Raw genomic sequence first — 24,212 nt, forward strand, 5'->3', positions numbered from 1 at the left:
GCACATTTAACCTTTTGCCGTTCACATATTATTGCTCAAAAATACCTACAAAAACAGGCATTCTGACTGAGCGGTGGTCGCCTCTCCATAGATCTGACTAGTAACTTGGTCTGGTTTGATGGACCCTCCACCGGAAAAGCTACACGATGCACCTTGAACATACAAAACTGATGCTATTGACTAATTTTCTGCTAATTTCTTCCAGAAACGTGACCCCATGGTGCTCTCCAAGAAGCCCAACAACGTGTGCTCGGCCGGGGTCAACTACACCCCCAACCCGACCAAAGACGTGTCCATCGCCACCATCTCCAACGTGACCTCCATGCCGCTCCGAGGATCCGAAAGCAAGATGATGGACCCCAAAAAAACCTACAACAGCGTCAGCAAAATCGATAAAATGTCGCGAATAGTTTTCCCCGTGCTTTTTGGTACCTTCAACTTGGTCTACTGGGCTACGTATCTCAACAGGGAGCCGGTTGTCAAGGGAGCTATCAACCCAACGTAATTTTGGGATTTTGAATTGTTTATTATTTTTATTTTTCTGAAAGACTTAAAAAAAAAAAAAATTGGACAGAACCGAAGAGTTTGCGGGACGGTTTTCTTTCTTCTAGACAAAAAAAGATCCAAGCTTGGAACTATCAAGCCAACTGGATGCAAGATCTTGTTTAACATCGCCTAAAGCTGCTTGAAAAAAAAAAAACTGCTAGATTTTCTTCTGCTGCTGCATGATGCCATCTTGAAAAAAAAGGGAATTTCTTTAACATTTTCAGACTTGTTTACAAATGTATACGTCTATTTAAATGTATGGATGCGCACATTGTAAAGGTGCACTGCGCAACTTTTTGGTTTGGGATCCGATACCTGCTTGTTTCTATGGATATATCATCGGTTTGTCTGGAATGTTCCACAGTATGACATTAAACAGCTCTACCTTACATTTATTCAATTACTGGTGGTTTTATAGCTCAAAAATATAGTATTTTTCAGACTATAAGGCGCACTGGATTATAAAACACAATATCAATAATGTTGAATTCTCTCGTCTATTTTCATACATAAGATGCATCGGATTATAAGGCACATTAACCGAAACAAACAGATGACACTTGAAACGGATTCCTTAGCCCAGACATCCACAATCCATCGGCAGATCGTGGCGTAACTTGCCCAGCTTTGCCGCAGTTGGTAGAGCATTCGTCCACTAATCTGAAGGTTGGCGGTTTGAATCCTGCTCTCGACATAAAAACATGATTGGCTTAGCGACAGATCCACTGACCCACAGGTTGGCTGGTGAGAATCCAGCTCCCACAGATGAATGCTGTCGTTGTGTCCTTGGGCAAGACACTTGACCCCAGTGTGTGCGTACACTGGTGTATGACTGTGTGTTTGAATGGGTGAGTGGTTCCTTGTTGTAAAGCGCTTTGATCACCTTGAAGGTGGAAAAGGATTTTATTTTTTCCTATGAGGAGAACTCAAAACTACATTGAGTAATAATGTGTTTAATGCAGCTTTGCACTTTACGTACTGATGCATCAGCTCCTGTCGGACTTACTCCGCGAGGCTCCTGACTATTGTAGCCGTAACGCTTTGACAATCCATCAAGCGGTGCGGCTTCGTAGTTTACCAAAGTCTTACTAAAACATTTTGAAAGAAATGTCAATTGGTTCAAGGTCAGTAAACATAACCAGAATTAATACATAAGGTGCACCGGGTTATAAGGCGCACTGTTGATTTTTGAGAAAATTAAAGGATTTTAAGTGTGCCTTATAGTCTGAAAAATACAGTACTTAGAAAACCAGATATTCTGACTGTGAGCGGAGTTGCTCTCCACAGATCTGACCTGTAACTTTGTCTGGTTTGCTCTCAATAAAAATAAAAATGTTTAATTTTATACTGTGAAACATTCCAGAAAAAACAACAACATCTAAATGGAGAAAAGCATCAGCAGAAACGTTACACAATGCACCTTTAACATTTTGCTTGGAAAAACTGCAATACCCCATCCAAGAAAGTGTTAAAAAACTCATCTATTTTGAGTGAAAGAATGGTTTCCCTTGAGATTAATGCTGCAAGTTGTTAATAATTTAGCTTCACATCTTAGTTCGTAACAAAAAAAATAAATAAAAGAAATTCTCGTCTCTTTCCATTGCAGTGGCTGTCTCTGTACAGCTTCACTTGAACATTCAAAAGGACTTCTGCTGCAAGCCTGATTTCCCCAAAGAATTGACAGTCAAAGCAGTTCATTGTCTTGATATAGAATACGCTAAAAAAACGGAGGAAATAAAAATAACATCTAGCAAAAAATATGGTTCGAGTTATGGGTAGAAATCCTTGAAGCATGTGATTTAAATAAATAAAAGTTCTTGACCCACTTTTGGACTGTAGTGACAAAACCGAGACCAGATATAAGTGAATTTTAAGGTTTGGTCACCTGACTAGGAAAGAAATCTGCACAGTTCAGAAAGTAGTGCTTAAAATGAAAATTGAGTTGGTTCTCAAATTATATTTTCAATTTAAACCAATGGACTTTGAACTTTTAGACATTAGAAACAACTATTTGTCATTTTCTAGTTTGTATTTTTACAGTAGGAAGGTTGTGGGATCGATTTCCTGGAGCTTTCGGGGCCTTTCTGAGTTCAGTTTGCATGTTCTCCCTGTGTTAAGTAGGGTTGCGTCTGGTTGCTATGGTTACCAACCTAAAACATGCAAATTTAATGGGTAATCCTTCAGTTAGGTAGAAATATTGTTCTTTCAAAAAGCACAGCAAATTTCCACAAAGTATATTGGACTTGCAGTAGTGTTTTTACCCCAAATTTTACAACATTTTTGAGTTTTGTTTGCAATGAAAGGTACCAGACTTAAAAAAAAAATAATAATAATAAAAAACACAAATTTAATGGGTAGTCCATCAGTTAAGTTCTTCTGAGAAATAGAGCTATTGCAAGAAGGTTGTGGGTTCCATTTCCTTGAGTTTTAGTGGCCTTTGTGTACAGTTTGCATGTTCGAGGTTAAGTTGGGTTGCCTCTGGTTGCTATGGTTACCAGCCTAAACCATGAAATTGTAATGGATAATCCTTCAGGTAAATTTTGTCCTTTAAAAATGCACAGCAAATTTCCACAAAGTACATCACGCTATACCTTCCCGTAATGTTTTTTTTTTGTTTGTTTGTTTTTTTTTACCTCAGATGTTACAAAATGTTTGAGTTTTGTTGATACCAACCTAAAAAAAAAAAAAAAAAAAAAAAACATGCATATTTAATGGTAAACCTTGAGTTACATTCTTCTGAGAAATAGTTGATAGTTGATTTCCTGAAGCTTTAGTGGCCTTTCTGTGTTCAGTTTGCATGTTCAAGGTTAAGTTGGATTGCCTCTGGTTGCTATGGTTACCAGTGTAAACCATGAAAATGTAATGGGTAGTCCTTCAGTGAGGTACTCCTGAGAAAATTTGTGCTTCCAAACGCAGAGCAAATTTCCACAAAGTATATCACACTTATACCATTCACTAGTCTCCCTGCGTTAAGCTGGGTTACCCCTGGTTGCTATGGTTACCAACCTAAGCCATAAACATTTAATGGGTAAATCTTTAGTTAGGCACCCACGTGAAATACTGTGCTTTCAAAATGCAACACATGTCCACTAAATATATTAAACTTTACCATTGAGTAGTGTTTTTTTTACTCCAAATTTTACCTTTGAATTTTGGTTGCAATCAAAGGTACTAATGTAAAACAGCCTAAACCGTGCTTATTTAATGGGTAAACTTTGTTCTCCTGGGAAATATAGTTACTGCAAGAAGGTTGGGGGTTTGATTAGTGGCTTTTCTGTGTTGAGTTTGCATGTTCTCCCTGTGTTAAATTGGGTTGCCGTCTGGTTGCTAAAGAATGGTTAGGTAAAAAAAAAAAACTAAAACATTCACATTTAATGGGTAATCCTTGAGTTAACAAATGTATTTCTCAGGAGAACTACGATGTCACTTCTGGGTCCATCAGCTGGTTGAGAAGCAACAGTTTACAAAGCTAAAAATCTGCTGTGAAGTTTCTAATTGGACCCGGAAGTGACATCAACACCAAAACGTCAAATCTTACCACTCAGTAGCGTTTAAATTTTACCCCTTTAAATTTAGTTTACAATGAAAGCAATAAATGTAATGACGTAATGTACTGATCCAAGCGTATTACAAATAATGTCAGAAATCATTTTACCGCAAAATGCCACTCTTTCAAGGCCCTTTTTTGGGAATAAAGTCGCCATGGCAACCGGTTCTGTATGGCACCACCAGTCTAAACTCTATCAAATCCAAAGATAGATAACTCATTTGAAATCATAAGGCAATTCTGCTTTTTAAAGAGCTGCTGCAAGACTTCTGACATTTGGTGAAATTAGGTCGACGCATAAGGGAATCGTGTAAATAGACTTCTTTGACTTTGTTTTTTTATCTTCGTTGACACAAAAATATGTTTAGAAAATCCAAATAGATGTGCTTCAACTCAACGCTGCTTCATTGAAATAATTTATGTTACAACCAAAAAGTGTTTTCGTAATGGAGAGAGACGGTGGTGGAAAAAGTGCTAAATTTTGTAAAAGTATAGATACTGGAGCAAAATAAATACTCAAGTGTCACATGAAAAATCTACTTAAGTTAAAGTATTAGAGTAACATTTTAGACAGTTTTTAACAGTTTGAGGTCTAATAAAGCTTTAAATTTAGTTATTTTGTGTTGAATTTTGTTTTCATTTGTGTATTTTTGTTGAGTCAAACTACGAATATGTTAAAAATAATTCAGCAGGTCTCAAACTCTCATAAAATTTTGTTCAAAAGTGTAGTGGAGTAGAAAGTACAGATACCTGCTCTCAAACGTAATTAAGTAAAAGTAAAAAGTACCCACTTTAAAACGTACTTAAGTAAAATACAGGTACCAAAAATGTATATTGAAGTACCGTACTTTACTACTTTTACTTTATTATGTTCAACCACGACAGATAGAAAATATTAAAGTTAAACAATGTGGTTAAAAATATAATAATTATATGCTCAATTCTATGGTGGACAGTATTTTAAAGATGTTAATGTGATAAAGAAGAAGCCATGTTTGTTTTGTTTTAATGGGACTACACCAATTCCTATGAAATATACCGTAATGGTGTTTGAAAGGTCACTAAAAAGCAAAACGTAACTTTTCTGGAGGAGATTTAAGGGCCTATATATTACAATATTTTCTGTCTATGTTGTGTTTCCTCATCGAAAACCTACCTGTATCTGTACTTTTGTCATTCTGATATTTGGACACTAGACTGGTCTCAAACCCTAAACCCTGTTCTTTGATCCTGGTCTCATTTCTGGACTTGATTCATGGACTTGGACCTGGATCTCGGACTCTGGGTCTCAGACTCTGGACTCGGACCCCGATTTCAGTCCCTGCTTTAACAGTAATAAGAAATATTGTGATATTGTATCGTCAAAACTCAATTATATCATGGATCTGCAAGGTTTTTCACTTCACAAAAAGAGGGAACTGCATAGGCCATGATCCTTTACTAAATAATAAAATAACTTATTACGCACTTTTAAATCTTTTTTTTTTTTTCGTGACAGGCCTTCTAGTCTCTGACCCTAGACTAAGACAGGACCGGACCATGCTCTCGGACAGTGGAACATGGACTGGACTCAGATCCTGGACTCAGACCAGGACTGGGACTGTGGACTCGGACTTCTGGCTCGGACCATGGTCTCGGACCCTGGTCTCATCTCTGGACTTGGTCTCCGGACTGTTACCCGAGCAACGGACCTAGACTCCGACTCTGTTCTCGGACTGTGGTCAGACTAAGGACTCGTACCTGGAGATTAATCCTGGTCCCACCCCCGGTCTCGGACTCTCGTCTCCATCACTGGTCTCGTCTCTGGACTGTTACCCTGGCAGCAGACCTAGACTCTGGCCCTGTTCTCTTCTTGGACTGTGGTTGGACTAAGGACTTGTACCTGGGGCTCAGTCCTGGTCCCACCCCTTGTCTCGGACTCTCCTCGCCGTCACTGGTGTCGGACTGTGGTCTCGAATCCTGGTCACGGTCTCTGGTCTAGATCCTGGTCTCGTTCTCGTCTAACACACATTTAGCTACGACGAGATTTACTCAGGAAATAATAGTGAAATGTTCCATGGACGTTTTATTGCTTTAAATGTGAACTGTAACTTTTCTGGAGAGTCCGCAACCTGTTTGTCTCCATGGAGATGTTAATGCTTTGGTTTAAATTGTCCACAGTATGGAATATATAGAATCTGTCTTGTATTTATTCAGCTAAAGGTGTTATTTATTGCTACAAAAATAGTTGTAAGTGAGGTCGCCTCTCCACAACTCTAACCTGTAATTTGTTTTGCAAGTCTCTATGGAGATTCTTATAGGTGCACTGTGTAACTTTTTGGATGGAGGTCTGTTACTTGCTTGTTTTTATGGATATGCCATTGCTCTGCCTGGAATAGAATGTCCCATAGTATGACATAAAAAAAAACCTCAAAGTTATTCAATTACAGCTCAAAAATACCTAGAAAAACAGGTATTCTGACTGTGAGCAGGGTCGCCCCTCCACCGATCTGACCTGTAACTTGGTCTGGTTTGGTCTCCATGAAGATAGAAAGGTTTAATGCCATACTGTGAAACATTCCAGGCAAAGCAATAACATCTCCAAGAAGAAAAAAAAAGACGGACCCTTAATGAGAATGAAATTTAAAGACCGCCAAGTACCACGATACTTCGCATTTTTCAAATTCTACATAAATTACATATTGTGCATCCCTAAATTACCGTTTTAATTGTATTCTACCAAAAATATGAGCAGATTCTTTATGTTTTGTTTTTGTTAGTTCAGGCTGTGTTTAAAAGCAGTTGAATAGTGATGAATCTATATATGGGTCTGGAGAAGTGTCGCCATGGCAGCAGCTCTTTTCATATTGGTTGAGTCTGTCCCTGCCTGCGCTAAATACTGTGACTATAATGTCCTGTTGTTTTTACTTTTCACTGACAGATATGTTGAGATAATAGCATTTATAGTATTTATAGTATTTATTTAAATTATGTACATTTTTAAACATTTTCTGATGTTATAATGTTGTTTCCTCATCACAAAGTAGACCCGGAGTTGTGTTTTCTTTCATTCACACATGTTAAACCACAAATCCTGCATATTTCGTTCATAACACTCTCTTCCACCTTGTGATGTCATGCGGTAGGAGTGCACTACTGTGTTTTTAAACTCCATACACCTTCATTAGAATCATCTGGATGATTTCAGACCTGGAATTGCTGTTTTCTACTGAACAAAACGTAAAAAGGAGCTGTAAACTTGAAAATTTCCTGGTTCAAGACATCATAAGGTAGAACAGAACATTTTGAGCTTTGGAGATAATAGACAGGTTCCTCAAACATGTGCGAATGAACCAAAACACAACTCCAGGTATGTTTATGAGGAGGTCGCAACTTTATAACGTAGTTAAAGCTCACAAGAGTCAATGTTACGTGATATAGGACATTGTTTCCCAAAGACTGGGTCGCGGCCCTCAGGTGGGTCACAAGAGATTTTTTTGGGGTGGCCTTGGCACGATCTGCTTGTAGGTCGGCAGTATACAGTTGCATACATGGATCTGTGACTTTATCATCATTCTGGATAAGCATTTCGTCAGAATATCCTTTCACTATTATATATATGTGTGTGAATTGGAATTTTCTGTGCTCACAAAAATGAAAACAAAAAGCCTGATCTGCTGCTGTGCTCTGCTCCTGCACCCCAGTCTGGAACGAGCTACAAAAAGGCAGACAGGCCCACCTATCTCATTAGAAATGTTGAAATGTTAAAACATGTTTCTAATCTTTTTGTAATTATTTTATTGACTATTTTGTTCCAGTATTGCTGGTTCAATTGAATGTTGAAAAGAAAAAGAAATGGGCTACATTTAATAGGCAACTTATTGCTGCTTCAGTTACTGTTTTTCATTGTTTAAACTTGAGTAATACTAATTGTTCAGAGACACGATCATTCAGTCAATAAAATATCCTCATTAATGTTTAATAATGATCAAATCCACCTTTATTTTGTGATTTACGAATGTCTATTGACTTGGGTCGTGAAGGTTTGTGACTTTTAAAATATGGGTCCCCAGGAAAAAAAGTTTGGGAAACACTGATATGGGACCTTTAAAAACAAAACATTTGAATGTATGGTTTTAAATTTTGAGAGGAAAGAATATATTGCATTGCAAGAAACAAAACCAAGGAACATTTTTTAAAGAGTTTTAGAATTTAGTTTGAATTTTTAGACTTGATAAATTATGTCTACAAAACTGGGTCAGAGCTTGTACAAAACTGCAACTTTTTTGTGCAGTGTTCCTGGTGCAATAGTCAGGAAATACCAGATTCTGCTTTTACATAGTTAGAATATGCAATGAATTTTAATTAATGACATAATGAGGCTGCAAATTAGCTTCATTAGTTTTAATTTTGACCATGCTGTTTTACTGTATTTTATCTCTCCATGTCCAAGCAGCCCCTCCCGTTCTCATCCACCACACAGTACATCTGTTAAAGAAAGGATTAAGTCGCTTCAAAGCCAGTCAAACCTCGTTATTACTAAAAAATAAATAAATAAATAAATAAAACTCTTATTTAAGCTTGCAGACGGTTGGGTCACGATTGCCTGTGTGTTTCCGTGTCGTGTCTGGACAGCTGTGGTCTGCTGTGCGAGGCAAATGTAAGATTGAGGAGAACTCGGAGCCAGCGGACCAGACTGGATTTACAGCTGTGACGTTGTACGCTACAGTGAGTTCGCATGAGGAGACGCGCCGTTACAATGATAAAACTGCATTTCATTTACTTGTTTTCATCAATTTTTTATACGTTTTACGCAATATCTGCAAAATGAGATAAGAGCGTGTTGTAATTTGTTTTCATTTCTCATGTAATTACCACAGACTGTATAAAAAAGTGGACTAATCAGTGCGACGTCAACAATTGCATTCAGTCAAATGTAGCTCATCAAGGCTGCAGTTATATGAGCAAATCTGGAGGAGAATTTCTTTACGGACAAAATAGCAAAATAAAAACATCGAGATCATGTAGAGCGGGTTAATACGAACATTTTAAGACCAAAAAGTCGAGGCTCACAGTAGCAGTTACAGCGAGAGGAGTGACAATTTTTCAATAAAAAGTGAATTGGAGCCAGAGTCGATGGAACCAGAAGTGCACCCATGCTCACTTCCTATTCGGAACAGTTTGGAACAGTAATTACAATAGTTATGATTAGACTAATAAAAATAATGGGTCAAATATAAGGACAAATTTCTCTATCACCTGCCAGAAAAAAAACTACATTTTGGTTGGAATTTTGGTATTCTGTTGTAAAATTATTCACTACTTAATACGTTTTTTGTTTTTTTTTTTCTTCACAAACTCATTCACAACCAAGTAATAATTAAAAACATGCTAAAAATGTGCTCTTAAAATGTGAAAAGCATTTACTCCTGACCTACAAACATTTTCTACAACATGACTACTTTATACTACATGACCTTTGTGGAAATTGTGAAAATATACCTTCAAAATAAAAGCCTTGTGAGAATACCTTTAACACACAAGCTCCCGAGTGCCTCCAGTGCCTCTATTAACTTTAATTTGTTAAGTGATGTTAATTAATTTAGTGATAGTAGCAACAATATTGTGACAGACTGGCTGCTTAGTAGTTTTTCCCTTTAAAATTGCTGTACAAACACAATACAAAAGAATATATTTATGTGTGCAATACCCATGGAGTGTTTTTAAATGTGTTTTCTCATTTTCTGTGTTTTTGAGATTCAAATTTTCAACTAGATTTTATTTTGAAAACCACAGTGTTACAAATTTGAGGTATTATTATTTTATTTTGAAAGCTGCTCTACGACAAGTGTTCAAAACATCCTCTTATTTATTTATTTATTTATTTTAAAGGTGCACTGTGTAACTTTCCAGTGTAGGGTCCATCACCATGGAGATGTTTTTCCACACTATGCTGTTAAACTTATCTGTTTCCATGGAGACCATCACCATGCCAATTTACAGGTCCGAATTACAGTAGAATAATAAAACTATACCTTGAAAAATAGGCAAAGAAACAGCTATAATTACACAATAAGCAAGTTTAATGCCATACTGTGGAACATTCTAGGGAAAAGCAATCTCCCTAGCATATCTCCATGGACACAAGAGGTGCTGAAAGGTTACATAATGCACCTTTAATGAAATGTAACGGAACAATTGTGCGTTTACGATTACGTTTTTGTTAACTAGCAACAATAGGTTAGCATAGCAACACTGATAGCATGGGAGACTTTTTTAGCATTTTTTATTTATTTATTTATTTTAATTTTGTTGCTATTCTCCATGGCAACCTCAAGTCAATTGTTGTTGTAACCAGGCTAGCATCTCAGCAATCCTGTTTCATGTAGCCTACTGTATCGTAAAAATAAATAAATACAAATGTTGAACTAAGAATGTTTACAAGTTTGTTCCGCTAGATTTTATTTTGAAAACCACTGTGTTAAAATTTGAGGGATTACCATTTTATTTTGAAAACTACTCTATGACAACATTCAAACTGTTTCCTCTTTTCGTTTTTCTTTGTTTTGAAATGAAATATAACATTTACAATTACAATTAGCAACAGTTGGTTAGCATAGCAACACTGATAGCATGGGAGACTTTCGCATTTAAAATTTTATTATTTTTTTGTTTTGTTTTTTGTTGCTATTCTCCATGGCAACCACGAGTCATTGTTGCTATAACCAGGCTAGCATCTCAGCAATCCTGTTTCATGTAGCCTATTGTATCCTAAAAATAAATTAGTACAAATGTTGAACTAAGAATGTTTACAAGTTTGTTTCGCTAGTTGTTCAAAATGTTTTTTTTTTTTTTTATGAAATGTAACAGAACATCTACAATTACATCTAGCTTTTTATTAACTAGCAACATAGCAACGCTGATAGCATGGGAGACTTTTTATTTTCCAATTTTGTTGCTATTCTCCATGACAACCACGTGTCATTGTAGCTATAGCCGGGCTAGCATTTGTACGATCCTGTTTCATGTAGCCTTTTGTTTCATTTTATGTAAATTATTAAAATAAATACAAATCTTGAGACCTTGTTTAACATTTTGAGTTTTTGCTAAATTTTGTTGCTATTCTCCATGACAACCACGAGTCATTGTAGCTGTAACTGGGCTAGCATTTGATTCATGTAGCCTACTGTACTGTCTCATGTAAATTATTAAAATAAATACAAATGTTGAACCAAGATTGTTTACAAGTTTGTTCCACTATCTGAATTAGTTTTTTGGAGATTCTGATCAGTTCAGCGCCCACGGCTCCACATCCCACATCAGAGCAAAGAAACATTTTTCTTTTAATTGTCATCCATTATTTTTGGTGCAAATCATTATTCCTGATCATGTAGCGCATTCAAACTGCAGTTTCGAGAGCGATTATGCAAAATCGCAATCATCTTCATTAGTCTTTTTAATGAACAATGCAGAACAGGGCTTCTCCAGATGAGGCGTCGAGGATTTTTATTGAACCAAGAATAACAAATAGCTTTCAATGTTTGTGAGAAGAAAACATGCAAAATACACTGTTTGAAAGTAGTGGTAGTACTAGTTGTAGTAGTGATACATAGTGGCAGTAGCAGTGGTTGTAGTAGTTGTAGTAGTAGTGGTAATTGTGGAGGTGGTGGTAGTAGTGACAGTGGCAGTGGTAGCAGAAGTAGTAGTGATGCTGGTAGTGATAGTAGTAGTAGTAGTAGTAGTAGTGCTAGTGATAGAAGTAATAGTGGTGATGGAGGTAGTATTAGTAGTGATAGTGGTGGCAGTGGTGCTAGTAGTAGTAGTAGTAGTAGTAGTAGTAGTAGTAGTCGTAGTAGTGATAGTGATAGTGATAGTGATGGAGGTAGTAGTAGTAGTGACAGTGTTGGTGATAGTAGTAGTAATGATAGTGGTAGTGGTGGTAGTGATAGTGGTGGAAGTAGTGGTAGTAGTAGTAGTAGTAGTGATAGTGGTGGTTCTGGTGGAGGTATTAGTAGTGATAGTGATAGTAGTAGTGGTGGTAATAGTAGTAGTAGTAGTAAAAGTAGTGATAGTGGTGGTAGTAGTAGTAGTAGTAATAGTAATAGTGGTGGTAGTAGTAGTAGTAGCAGTAGTAGAAGTAGTAGTGATAGTGGTGGTGGTAGTAGTAGTAGTGGTAGTAGTAGTAGTAGTAGTAGTAGTAGTAGTAGTAGTAGTAGTAGTAGTAGTAGTAGTAGTAATCTGTGTAAAGCACTTTGTGTTACATTTTTGTATGAAAAGTGCTTTATAAATAAAGTTTGATTGATTGATAGTAAGAGTAGTAGTAGTAGTGATAGTGGTAGTAGTAATAGTAATAGTAATAGTAGTAGTAGCAAGAAGGTCCATGGTTCAATTCCAAGTACCGAGCGGACAATTTTTAGATAAATTCTTGGTGTGAAAACGCGCAGAAGACACAGGTTTAAGGTGAGACACTGGATGAAGTAATCCTAAGAGTGGTACTAGTAGTGGTAGTACTAGTAGTAGTATTTTAAAACATAAGCTCCTCTATCCATCTCAGGTAGAAGTTTCTTGGTTCAATTCCTGTACCAACTGGACACTTTTACTCATCTTTGTAATTCATTTCATTAAAGTGACAGTATGTAACTTTCTGGAGGTGGAAAGTGACCTGCACAATTCCATGGAAACAAAGTTAAAACCATACTTTGGAATATTCCCCATGGAAATAGATAAGTTTTATACCATGCTGTGGAAGATTATGTGGAAGACAAAAGAAACAAAATTTCCATGGAAACAAGCAGGAGAAGATCGCCCTCCAGACAGAACAAATCAGGTTTGCTGAGATGCAAGCCTGGTCAGGGTAAGGACGCATGAGTTATATACTATGAGTTTAAAGGTGCACTGTGTAACTTTCCTGGTCTGCTCATCTCCATGGAGATGTTGTTGCTTCGTCTGTTATGCCCCGGTATAGTATTAAACGTATAAGAATGAGTGGGCTCGCCTCTCAACAGATCTGGCAAGTAGCTTAGCCCTGTGGCGACACCTGCTGTCTCCATAGATAAAAATATGAGTAAAGCCGTATTGTGGAATATTCCAGATGGAGAGAAGCAGGTGATATACCTACACCAAAAAAATTACACAGTGCACCTTTAAAATACCATTGCCTTTATGCTACTTCCCACGTTGCTAAGTGAATAAGCAATAATTATTTAGAATCTAATAATTATGTAAACCACGCATCATTAATTTTGTATTTATTTTTTTGTTTTGTTGTGATATTGTTGTAATAAAACATCTTTTGACAATGATAATAATAATAATGATAATAAAAATGTGAACGAAAAACCGGCCTAAAAAATGTTCTTTCCAAAACAAAAAACAAAAAAGCAATAAAAATGTGCCTGTGTTTGTATCATCCTTCACCACCAGAGGGCAGTAATGTCCCTTAATTTCTTCGAGCGCTTTCTCCACCGTTTCATTTGGAGGGGGCTTTGCGAGACCAATGACAAGTGGATGTGACTTCCAGTTGAGAGGATTGTCAGAAACTAACAAAAGGGAAAAAAACGAAAGTAAACAAAACCTAAACCGGAACCATGCAGTTTCTTTGTGCCGTATTTACTCCGGTGTTGTCTTTACGCACCGCTGCAGCCCGTGCGTGACTTTGGCCCCCTGTTCCTTTATCAAACCCTACATTAACCTTCATTAATATGCGGCCCAAACAAACCTAACCTTTGTCTAATTAATTCACTGGTCGTTTACTTACAATGCTGCTGCGTAATGGGCTTTGTAAGGAGAACAGGACGAGACCAAAACAAAAGAAAGTGGCCATCTATAAAATGCTGGTTAATTAGATGAATCAGACCACGGCTAATTGGTCTCCATCTTTCTTGGAAGTCGCGAAGTGTCAGTTACGTAAAATACTATAATTAAAATGTAAATAGAGCAAAGTCTGAGTTTCAGCTATTGAAAAAGTGCGTTGGAAATTTTGGTTTTAATTTTATCTACAATTTGAATTAATGTCTTGCAAAACGATAAACTATTACAAGTGGGAATAAACTATAAATAAAAATAAATTGAATACACACTTTTAGCTTAAAGGTGCGCCGCGTAACTTTTCAGTTGGGGGTCCATCACCTGCTCATTTGTATGGTTATGTCATTGCTCTGTCTAGAATGTTCCACAGTATGGCATTAAACAGCTCTACTTTACATTTATTAAATTACAGGTGGTTTTATAGAGCAAAAAACGACAAAATATTTTATCGGAAGTGCCTTTCGTTTAGATGGTGACATTTTTGGGGCTTAAAAATGCAAAAATCTGAAACCACCCTCCAGAGTGGAAAAGTTGAATACTTTCCGTCACAGCATTTCCTTCTACACTGCCCAAGACGCAAAACTCTGCTCAGATCTGCTCACGTCGCGTACATGTTTACGTCATATACTTCGCCACTTAGCCACCAGGCATTCGACTGGCACCCAATCGAATTCCACACACTTTTGCGTCACCGTATGCACACAGATTTCCTCCCGAAAACACTTGTCTAAACATGGAATGAAAAGAGAAGACTCGATGCCAATTTTGCGTCTTCTGTTTAGTTGACTGTGAGCAGGCTCGCCTCTCCACAGATCTGACCTGTAACTTGATCTTTTTTGGTCTCCGTGAAGATAGAAAGGTTTAATGCCATACTGTGAAACATTCCAGAAACATCTCCATGAAAAAAAAGCATTTGACGGACGATTCACCAGGAAAAAAATGACACAATGCAGCTTTAATTTAACTATAGTCCATGCCCCCAATACATGTTATCTTTTTTTTTATAGTTATAACGCTTTTTTAATTGTGTCAGTTGAAGATTTTAACGATTTTGTTGATACTGTGGAAGGCCTGGGTTGTTTCTCCGTCAGATTTGAGCCTTATTTTGATCCTTTATCGGTTGCCATATTGAGTACTGCAAAGTTTATCTCAAAATATCCTTGTTTTTGGCATTACATCATTACACAGAGATCAACGGGCTTTAGTTTATCCAGGTGCACACTGCTGGATGACTCACGCGCAAAGACGATCATCTAACCAGCGGCGGTTCACAGGAGCTACAAGCGGCGTCACCAAAAACCTCTTCATCCTAGCGCGCACAGACGCACACGCACACTCACAAGCGCGCGCGCAGGGAGGGGGTGTGTACCGGGGGATGAGAGAGAGAGAAAGAGAGAGAGAGAGCTCGGTTCGACTTCTCTCATTGATTCTCAGCTCCCACGGACACCATACCCGGTCTACCCCCGTTTTTTCCCGCCTCCCCGCGTCCTCCTTCGTGCAAGCTCGTCGGGCACACATGACACGCGCGGGAGAAGAAGGAGCAGAGAGCGCGTGGGCGGATGAGGAAGTTCACTGAAGAAAACAGTCGTATTTTCTGGGCACTTTAACGCCAGAGACCGATACTGCGCTCCCGGGGTCTCCGTTTCTGCACCTTTTCGGTCGGCACAGGTGATCCTCCGCATATATGGGAAAATGACAATCAAGTTTGCGGGCATACGTGTACTCCTCCTGGCTCTCCTGGTCGTCTACGGAGCACGGTGAGTCAATTACGCACGCCCGTTTGCGCCATTGATGCTTTAAAAGTTGCACGGATCGCTGGTGGAAATGGGTTGACGCGAGTTATGGTTTCGGAGGGGCTTTCCCCACGTATCCCCGCGCGCGTTCACGTTTATAGACTTTGCCCGCACTTGCACTGCGCTCCCAATCTCTCACCACGACAACCAAAACAATACGCGCGCATTTTGACGCAAACTTTAATTAGTGCGCAGTCTTGAATCGCACCTGCACCATTCAGCGATTCTTATGTTTTGTCTCATGTCACCCCCCCCCCCAAAAAAAAATACGCACCCCCCCCAACCCTGTCTCCTCTTCTTCAGTTGTGATCTACTGGAATATGGCGACGAAGATGAGGAAGATCAGCACGATACCGCTGTCAATCAGCTGTTGGTCCCCAGGTCGCACCAAGCAGACGCTACGAATATTCTCAACAATCTGCTCAAGCAATACGACAAGACGCTGCGCCCCGACATAGGAGGTAGGAGCTCTGGCGGTGCATGGAACTAAGTTATGGCAACAATACGGAGTTTGGTGAATGGATTTTGGTGCAACTGCTCAAGGAGATTCATTTATGTATTTGGGGTCATAAAATACAGATTGGGTTTTGATTTATTGCTTGTAAAGTGCAATCTTAACCAATAGAACCAAGTAGACTATTTGGTTTGTATTATGCAGCTGTGATTGAAAGCCTGGTATCTTATGTTGTGTTAGATTTGTTTCTAAACGTGCACTGTGTGACTTTTCTGGTGGAGGGGCCTGCCACCTGCTTGTCTCCATGGAGATGCCACTGTTTTGCCCACAATGTTCCACACTATGGTCTTAAAGGGCCTGTATTGGACTGTTTTGTTATCGGTTATAATGTCCTTATCACAGACAGACCTGGAGTTGTGTTTTGTTTCATTCACTCATATTTAACACACAAACCCAACATATTTAGGCTGAGTTCTTCTCTCAAACTGAAAACACTGTTCCACCTTCTGATGTCATGATAATACAGGAAGTGCTCCACTGTGTTTTTAAATTCCATACACCTTCATTAGAATCATTTGGTTGATTTCAGCTCTGGAATTGCCAATCTTTACTGAACTAAAGGTAAAAGAATAGCCCGATTCATCAGCTGGTTTCACTTCATGGAAACCGTCTGACCTCACAGGATTAGGATTCATTCGCTTGACGGTAGGCGGGTACTTTTTTGTTTAACCAATCGCCGCTATTTAGTAGTCAAATATGTAATGCGCCAAATCCCGTAGGAAGAAGGGCAATAATGTCTTTCCCCTTGACAAAATTCACCAAACATTCTCTTTGTTCCGGCTTTAAATCCTCGATCTCAGGAATCGTTGCCAACACAGAATGTCTATCTTCGTCTACATCCATCTCGACCACTTTGTTTACTGTTGTGCTGTTCCACAAAAGGGACCCAGACAGACGCTTGAGTTTGACGTCATGGCTTCACAGCTCTTCCTTGATTGGTCGGTGCAAGGTCTACAACTTCCAGAGCTCTTTGCAAACCATCTAGTGTATTCCGATTCCTGACCTCGCTGGAGAGAAGTGAAATTGAGTGGAGGCACTAGGTGGCACCAGCCTGGCTAGTAAAAATTAGCTGTTAACTTGAAAACTACCACTTCATGACATCATAAGGTGGAAAAGAGCATTTTGAGAAAGTGTGAATGAAATAAAACACAACTCCAGGTCTGTTTTCGAGGAGGTAACAACATTATAACATGACTTAAAGCTCATAATTTTGTGTAATATGTCACATTTAAACGTGCATGTATTCACTTACAGGTGTTTCAGTTGCTAAAAAATACCTTGAAATACATGCATTCTTACTGTGAGCAGGGTCACCGCTCCACAGATCTGACCTGCAACTTTGCCTCCTGGTATCATCTACTCATCTCCATGAATTGCCAAGTTCAATGCTATACTGTGGAACATTCCAGACAAAGCAATAACATCACCACGGAGTCAAGCAGGTGCAGCCACTCCACCAGAAAAGTTACATAGTGCAGATTTAACCTTAAAAATGTGACGAGAAGGCATAAAGTTCACAAATCCGCAAATTCATTTCAAGTTTTTTGGCATACGCTTGGTTGGATGAAATAGCGAGTAAGAGGTACTTGTCTCCTGGTATTGAAAGCATATAAGCATTGGTTTGCAAGTTAAATGGCGCGGTGTTGATTAAGATTTCAATTTGATTTTCTCTTGAATCGTATGGTGTCATGGTTTAATGGCTGCCAAGTAATAGACTGAATTAAACATGTCACGGTGCACTCCACTTTGTAGCAGGAGTGAAGCTAAAGCTGGAGCGAAATTGCCTGGATTAGATTTGGAGAGAAATTAATTATACAATGAGATGACTGGGGAAAACTGTCCAGAAATGCTGTTTTTGGTAACGAATTCACCACAGAAAATCAGTGTGTGGTTGCACATGTACGTAGTCATGTATGTCTCGAAATGTTAAAGGTTTATAATATGCAAAATTGACTTTTGTGAGCTTTTAGTCATGTTATAATGTTGTTAACTCCTCAAAAACAAACCTAGAGTTGTGTTTTGTTTCATTTCATTCACACATGTTCCGAGTAATATTTTATTATTAAGGCCCCACACTAGTACGTATTTGAGTCATTTTTGTTATAGATGCAGTTGGTTGTCTTGCCAGGCTGGCGCCACCTAGTGCCTTGGCTCAATTTCATTTCTCTTCAGCAACTATGTCAGGAATCAAAATACACTAGACAGTTCGCAAAAACCCCGGAAGTGCGAGTTCGGGCACCAGCCAATCAGCAAAGAGTCATACATTCTGTGTTGTCAGCGATTCCCGAGATCGAGGATTTAAAGAGAACTTTTGATGAATTTCATCAAGGGGAAAGACGTTATTGCCCTTCTTCCTACGGGATTTGGGAAAAGCTTAATACACCAGTTAACCCCATTAGCCGCGCATTACATACGTCATGACCAAACTAGCAGCAAAAAGCAAAGCACCCGCCTACCATCGAGCGAACAAAATCTAACACTGCGAGATCAGATGGGTTCTACGAAGTGAAACAAAGTGAAACTGGCTGATGAATCAGGCTAGTGGTCGTCCACAAAAATCCAATAGAAAACGGCTCCAGAGAAGAAATGATCTGGTGCCAGCAGCTCCCACGAATTCATCGGAGTACAGATCTGATCTGGCACTGTGTGGACGCCTGAAAACATTGATACGCTCATGTAGTAGCTCTAGTTGCCGTTCTTATTGGACCACGTCACTGTGACTTGTGCCTTTCTGATTCATTGGGTTCGTGACATTGGTCATGTGATGCTATTATGGAAAACAGTTTAAACAAACCATAAACAAACGAGAAAAAGAGTAGCTAGAATTTCTTGCTAGTAGAAAAGACAGTTTTCACGCTTGCCATCTTCCTCAGCTCAAAATCGGCTGCTGCAACTTCAAACACGGTGCTCCATTTCCTTGTTTTTACCGCCCATATGATGTTGTGACAACATGATACCAGTCTAGTCATGTGACTTCCGTTTCAGGCAGTTTCGTGTTACTGTGTGGATCATGTCTGGATGCAGATTGTTTCCGATATGGTGATACGGTGATTTGTTTCAGTGTAAATGTAACCTAAGTCTGTCTACAGCAACACAAAACACAACTCCGGGTATGTTTTTCATGAGGTAACAACATTAGAACATACCTTAAAGCTCACAAGAAACCATATGGGACCTTAAATGATGTCACAAGGTGTAACAGAGCTTTTTCAGTTCTGTTTTTGATAAGGAAACAGCAACCTTACAACCTTACAACCTTAGAAAAGTAGATTTCAGAGAATATAGACCGTTTAAAGTACAACCGCCAATCATATTTAAGCTTCTAGGTGGGAGGTTGGCCTTTCACTGTCCTGATTGCGAGCTGTTGGATTTTCAAGTGATTTTTTGGGGAGTTGCAATCAGAAACCGTGCTTTTTGGTAGGACTCAAACTGTCACCGCTGAGTACCACACAGAGGAGGTCCGTATCTTCTGCTCGCCAATCAAACCCACCTACCCGCCTCGCCCCCCCGGGAGACTTGACCCTCCCAGCATGCCCAGGGAGCGATGAAAGGGAGGTTTTGCATTGTTTTTGGTCAGTTCAAAGAAATGCAGCAGGTAACATCAAAGCTACGGTGCTGGCTGGCTGGGTGGGCGGTTGCTGTACAGTGTGTGGGGTGCTCGGGTGCCACGTCAGATGAGGAAAAAGGAGTTGAAATGGACTTGGATATGACATATGTTGTGATGTGCGTGAATAAAACATGGGGATTGTGTTAGCTTTGTGGTGTTAATCTGAATCCTGATTTGGTTCAAGGTTTTCAACTAGTGCGTCGCTAACAGACTGTGTAAAGACTAAGGAAGCGTGACGTCAACTATCGCGTTCGGATCGAGTCAAATGAAACTCACCGAGGGTAGCAGTTATAGGGGCAAATGTGGGGGTCCATATTAGGAAAAGGAATGTATTAACGAACAAAATAGTGAAATAAAAACACCAGGATCATGTAGACTGGGTTAATATGAAGTAAGGCTACGTTCAGACTGCGGGGCTTAATGCTCATTTCCGATTTTTTTGTGAAATCCGATGTTTTTGCGAGGTCGTTCACATTTCCAATTAAATGTGACTTCTATGTGAACTCCAGTGTGAACATTAAACGGCCCAAAAGTGTCCCGCATGCGCACTGGAGGACACGATGTCGTCAACCACAGCGTTGCTCAGTGTTTACGGAAGTTGTCCAAACATGGACGCGAGCATTGAGCACCTGGAGATTTTAAAGTTTCTCTTGTACTGGAGCCAGAACCTGTATAACTTACTTGTTTTAAAGAGGAGATTGAGAAGGAGAAGGACGAGGTTGAGTGGTGAGTGGTGATGCCCTTCACTTCAGTGACACGGAGTTCATTAACAATGTTCGCCTACTTCAGCGCAGAATAGTGACGTTTGTGGCTTGTTGATAACATGTAGGTAGGATGAATGCGCTTCGGCCGTTCAGACTGAAGTCACATGTCAAAAGATCGGATATGAATCGGTTTCAGGACCACATGTGCAAGTGGCCTGGGTCACATTTGAAAAAATCGGATCTGTGTCGTTCAGACTGTCATTAAAAGATCAGATACAGGTCACATAGGGGCCAAAAAATCGGATTTGGGTCACTTCAGGCTGCAGTCTGAACGTAACCTAAGACTGTGCAATTAATTGAATTATGATCGCAATTTTTGAATTGTGTGTCAAACGATCTCCAAACTCTTATAATCGAGCAGAAACAATTTAAGCTTAACAAAGTTTATTTTGGGAGATTGTCGAACAGCTGGATATTTAGGGTTAGGGTTGCATCTGAGGAAGACACTGCGATAACTTTCTTTCAGAACAAAATAAATTATAGCACACATGGACGGACAAATGCATATCGACCCAACATGTGTATCGAAACGTTTTATTATTGTATCAAATATCGTTGCATCCCAAGTAGTAATGGTAGTAGTAGCAGTAGTTTTATTTGCTAATAAATTCAGTAAGAGACAAACAAAAGCCAGAGCAGTTCAAATGTTCACACTCCACATAGCGACACACGGATCAATCTTTTCTATTCTTTTTCCACTCTCTCCATCTCTATCTCTCTTCCTGTTAGGGATGGACTCCAAATTGGCCTTAAAAGTGTGTGTGAGGCGATGCTTTTAAATGTCAACGCCGCAATTAACTGGCGATGGTCTTAGGTGAGCCCCCCTCCGCGCCCTGTGTCAGTGGGACAGGCTGCAATTATGGCTTATTTACAAAGAGGTGAGCGGCCGCAAACAAAGCTCACACACTCACCTTGAGAAGTAGCAGCCCCGACACCTAGCTTTTCATGTATTTAATCAGAAAAGAGATGTGAAAGTTTAATCCGGAATGGGTCACAGAAGCAGCACCTCAGCCTCTAAATACTCACGATACTACGACACTAATACTGTTTCAAACTTCGATACCAAGGGCAAGGCTCAATACTTTCGATATCTCAAGGGTAATTGGAAAAAAACACACCTATTTTGACAAAAGAATGTAATTTTCAACACAAATGTAACCAAAATATCGTGACATTGTATCGTCAAAGGTCTCGCAATATATCGAATTACAAATTTCTTTTTACTTAAATTCATGGTTTTATAGTAGAAACAGCTTATAAACATAGGGAACTACATATCCCATGATGCATCTCAGTGCAGACAAGACGAAGAAATATGTTTTTTACTTGAATTCTTAGGATTATGACGGCAATAATTCATACCAGAATCTTGTCAAGGTATTTTAAACTGAAAAAAGTGTTTGATCTACAGCCTCTCCAAAATCTCGCAAATATATATCGTATCGTGAAAATATTGTATCGAGAGATTTGGATATCGTTCCATCTCTAATATCATGTTATCCTACTTGTTCAGATCATAAAAAAATATATTAAAAACATCCAGAAAGGAAGGTCTAATTTTGTTAGTTAGGGATGTTCACGAGAGCATCACAATTCAGATCTATGGAGATTCGCCCATATTTACATATAATTACTATATTTTTGAGCAATAGAAACACCCGTAATGAGCAAATGCAAGATTATATGTTTAATGTCATACCACGGAACCTTCCAGGCAAAGCAATAACATCTTCAGGCAAGCAGCAGGTTACGCAATGCACCTTTAACTGCTGTTTTGAAGAGTGAAGAAACAAGCACACTAGTTTAAAAGTGCATTCCCTTACAGCAATTAAATCAAAAACTCTCCTTACCAAAGTTACCAAACAAGTCTAAACAGCTAAGGTGCAGCTTGGCCGAGTGGGAGTCCTAATCTGCACCTCATTACTGCAGCTCATTTGTGTTTGGAGCACAAAAACCCGGTGGGAATACGACTGATGCTATGTCAAACTCAACTTCGATACTAAGGACAAAACTCACTCAGGACTGGTTTTGAAACCTCAGTGACGATACAATACTGCTTTGACAATCATTTCATAATGTTTACTCATCAAAAACATACAAAGAGTCGAGTTTTGTTTCATTATTACTGCATTATGTCTGTCTACATCTCTCTCAAAATGCTCTGTTCCACGTTGTGATGTCATGAAGTGGTAGTTTTCAAGTTATCAGCTCCTTTTCCCTTTTGTTGAGTAAATGTTGGCGATTCCAGGGCTGAACTCATCCAAATGATTCTAGTGAAGATGCAATTTAAAAATGCAGTGGAGCACTTCCTGTATTACCAAACATCGCTGAGAGAGCGGTCAGATCCACTGCAGACCCACAGGTTGGCGGTGCAATTCTAGCTCCTGCAGATGAATACTGCCGTTGTGTCCTTGGGCAAGTCACAGGGTTCTGACTCTTTTTCACTTACAAAATTTCAACTTTTTCATGACCTAAAGTGAATTTTCCATGACTTTACGGCACCTGCATGTGTAGAATTGATCAAACTTTTGAGACTAAATATGAAATGTTAACCCTTTACACGCACCTTATGGTTTGGGATTATAGTTTTTCAATATTCAAAATACTGTCAGCGCATATATTGTCATCTGTTTTAAATAAAAGGTGCATACGTTCGGAAATAATCGTAATAGCCTCATGATGACTTAACAGAACGCTGTAGTTGTGCGAAAGAGATACTAAGGCTACATTTATATGATGTCAGTCTGAACAGAAGACGCAAAAGTGGTGTGGCGTCTTCACTTTTTATTCTGTGTTTAAACGAGTGTTTTCATACTCTGACGCAAAAGTGTGTGGAATTCAACTGAGTATGCATGCCAGGTTTCTGTGTACTGTATGTATGTGATGTAAATGTGTACGCGATGTGAGCAGATCTGACCAGACTTTTGCGTCTTGAGCAGTGCAGACGGAAACGTTACAGCGGAGCGTATTCAACTTTTTCAACCACTCTGGAGGGTGGTTTAAGATTTTTGCGTTTTTAACCCCCAAAAACACTGTCACCGTCAGAACGAAAGGCACTTCCGATATAATATTTTGTCGTTTTTACCCACAAGCGTTCTCATGTAAACAGGCCCTAAATTTCCATGACTTTTCCAGGATTTCCATGACCGTGGGAACCCTGAAATCACTTAACCCGCCTCGCCTTCTAGTGTCTGTGTACGTTGGCGTATGAGTGTGTGTGAATGTGTAAGTGGTTCCTTGATGTAAAGAGCTTTGAGTGCCTTGAAGGTGGAAAAGCACTTTATAAAAATGTGACTATTTAATATTTACATCATGACATCACGAGGTGGAGCAGAGTGTTTTCTGTTTGAGAGAAATGTACAGTAAAATATGTAGGGTTTGTGTGTTAAACATGTGTGAATGAAGCAAAACTCCAATTAGGTTTGCAGTGACAATATTATAACATAGATCAGAAAATTGCGTATTGTGGACCTTTAACGTTGCATTTCTTTACAGCAGTTAAATCAAAAACTACTTACCAAAGTTACCAAACAAGTCTAAACAGCAAAGGTACAACTTGGCCGAGAGGGAGTCCTAATCTGCACATCATTACAGCGGCTCATCTGGGTCCCGGGTTCGTCACAAATCACCAAGAAGCAATTTTTATCCACAAAAA

The 24,212-nt window shown here is 39.1% G+C and overlaps 1 protein-coding gene across 1 annotated transcript in view; it reads left to right on the top strand.

The window, feature by feature from the left end:
- The first annotated feature begins 15,571 nt into the window (after positions 1-15,571).
- LOC110153193 (gamma-aminobutyric acid receptor subunit gamma-3-like) overlaps positions 15,572-24,212 on the top strand; it is a 217,846-nt gene continuing 209,205 nt past the window's right edge. Inside the window, exons 1-2 of the mRNA XM_020917072.1 lie at positions 15,572-15,636; positions 15,976-16,133. Coding sequence (XP_020772731.1) covers positions 15,572-15,636; positions 15,976-16,133 — 223 coding nt within the window. The remainder of the gene's footprint in view (positions 15,637-15,975; positions 16,134-24,212) is intronic.

Source organism: Boleophthalmus pectinirostris, unplaced genomic scaffold (assembly GCF_026225935.1).
Source record: "Boleophthalmus pectinirostris isolate CB_2022bp ecotype Guang Dong unplaced genomic scaffold, ASM2622593v1 HiC_scaffold_11, whole genome shotgun sequence".
In the NCBI taxonomy this organism is placed as follows: domain Eukaryota; kingdom Metazoa; phylum Chordata; class Actinopteri; order Gobiiformes; family Gobiidae; genus Boleophthalmus; species Boleophthalmus pectinirostris.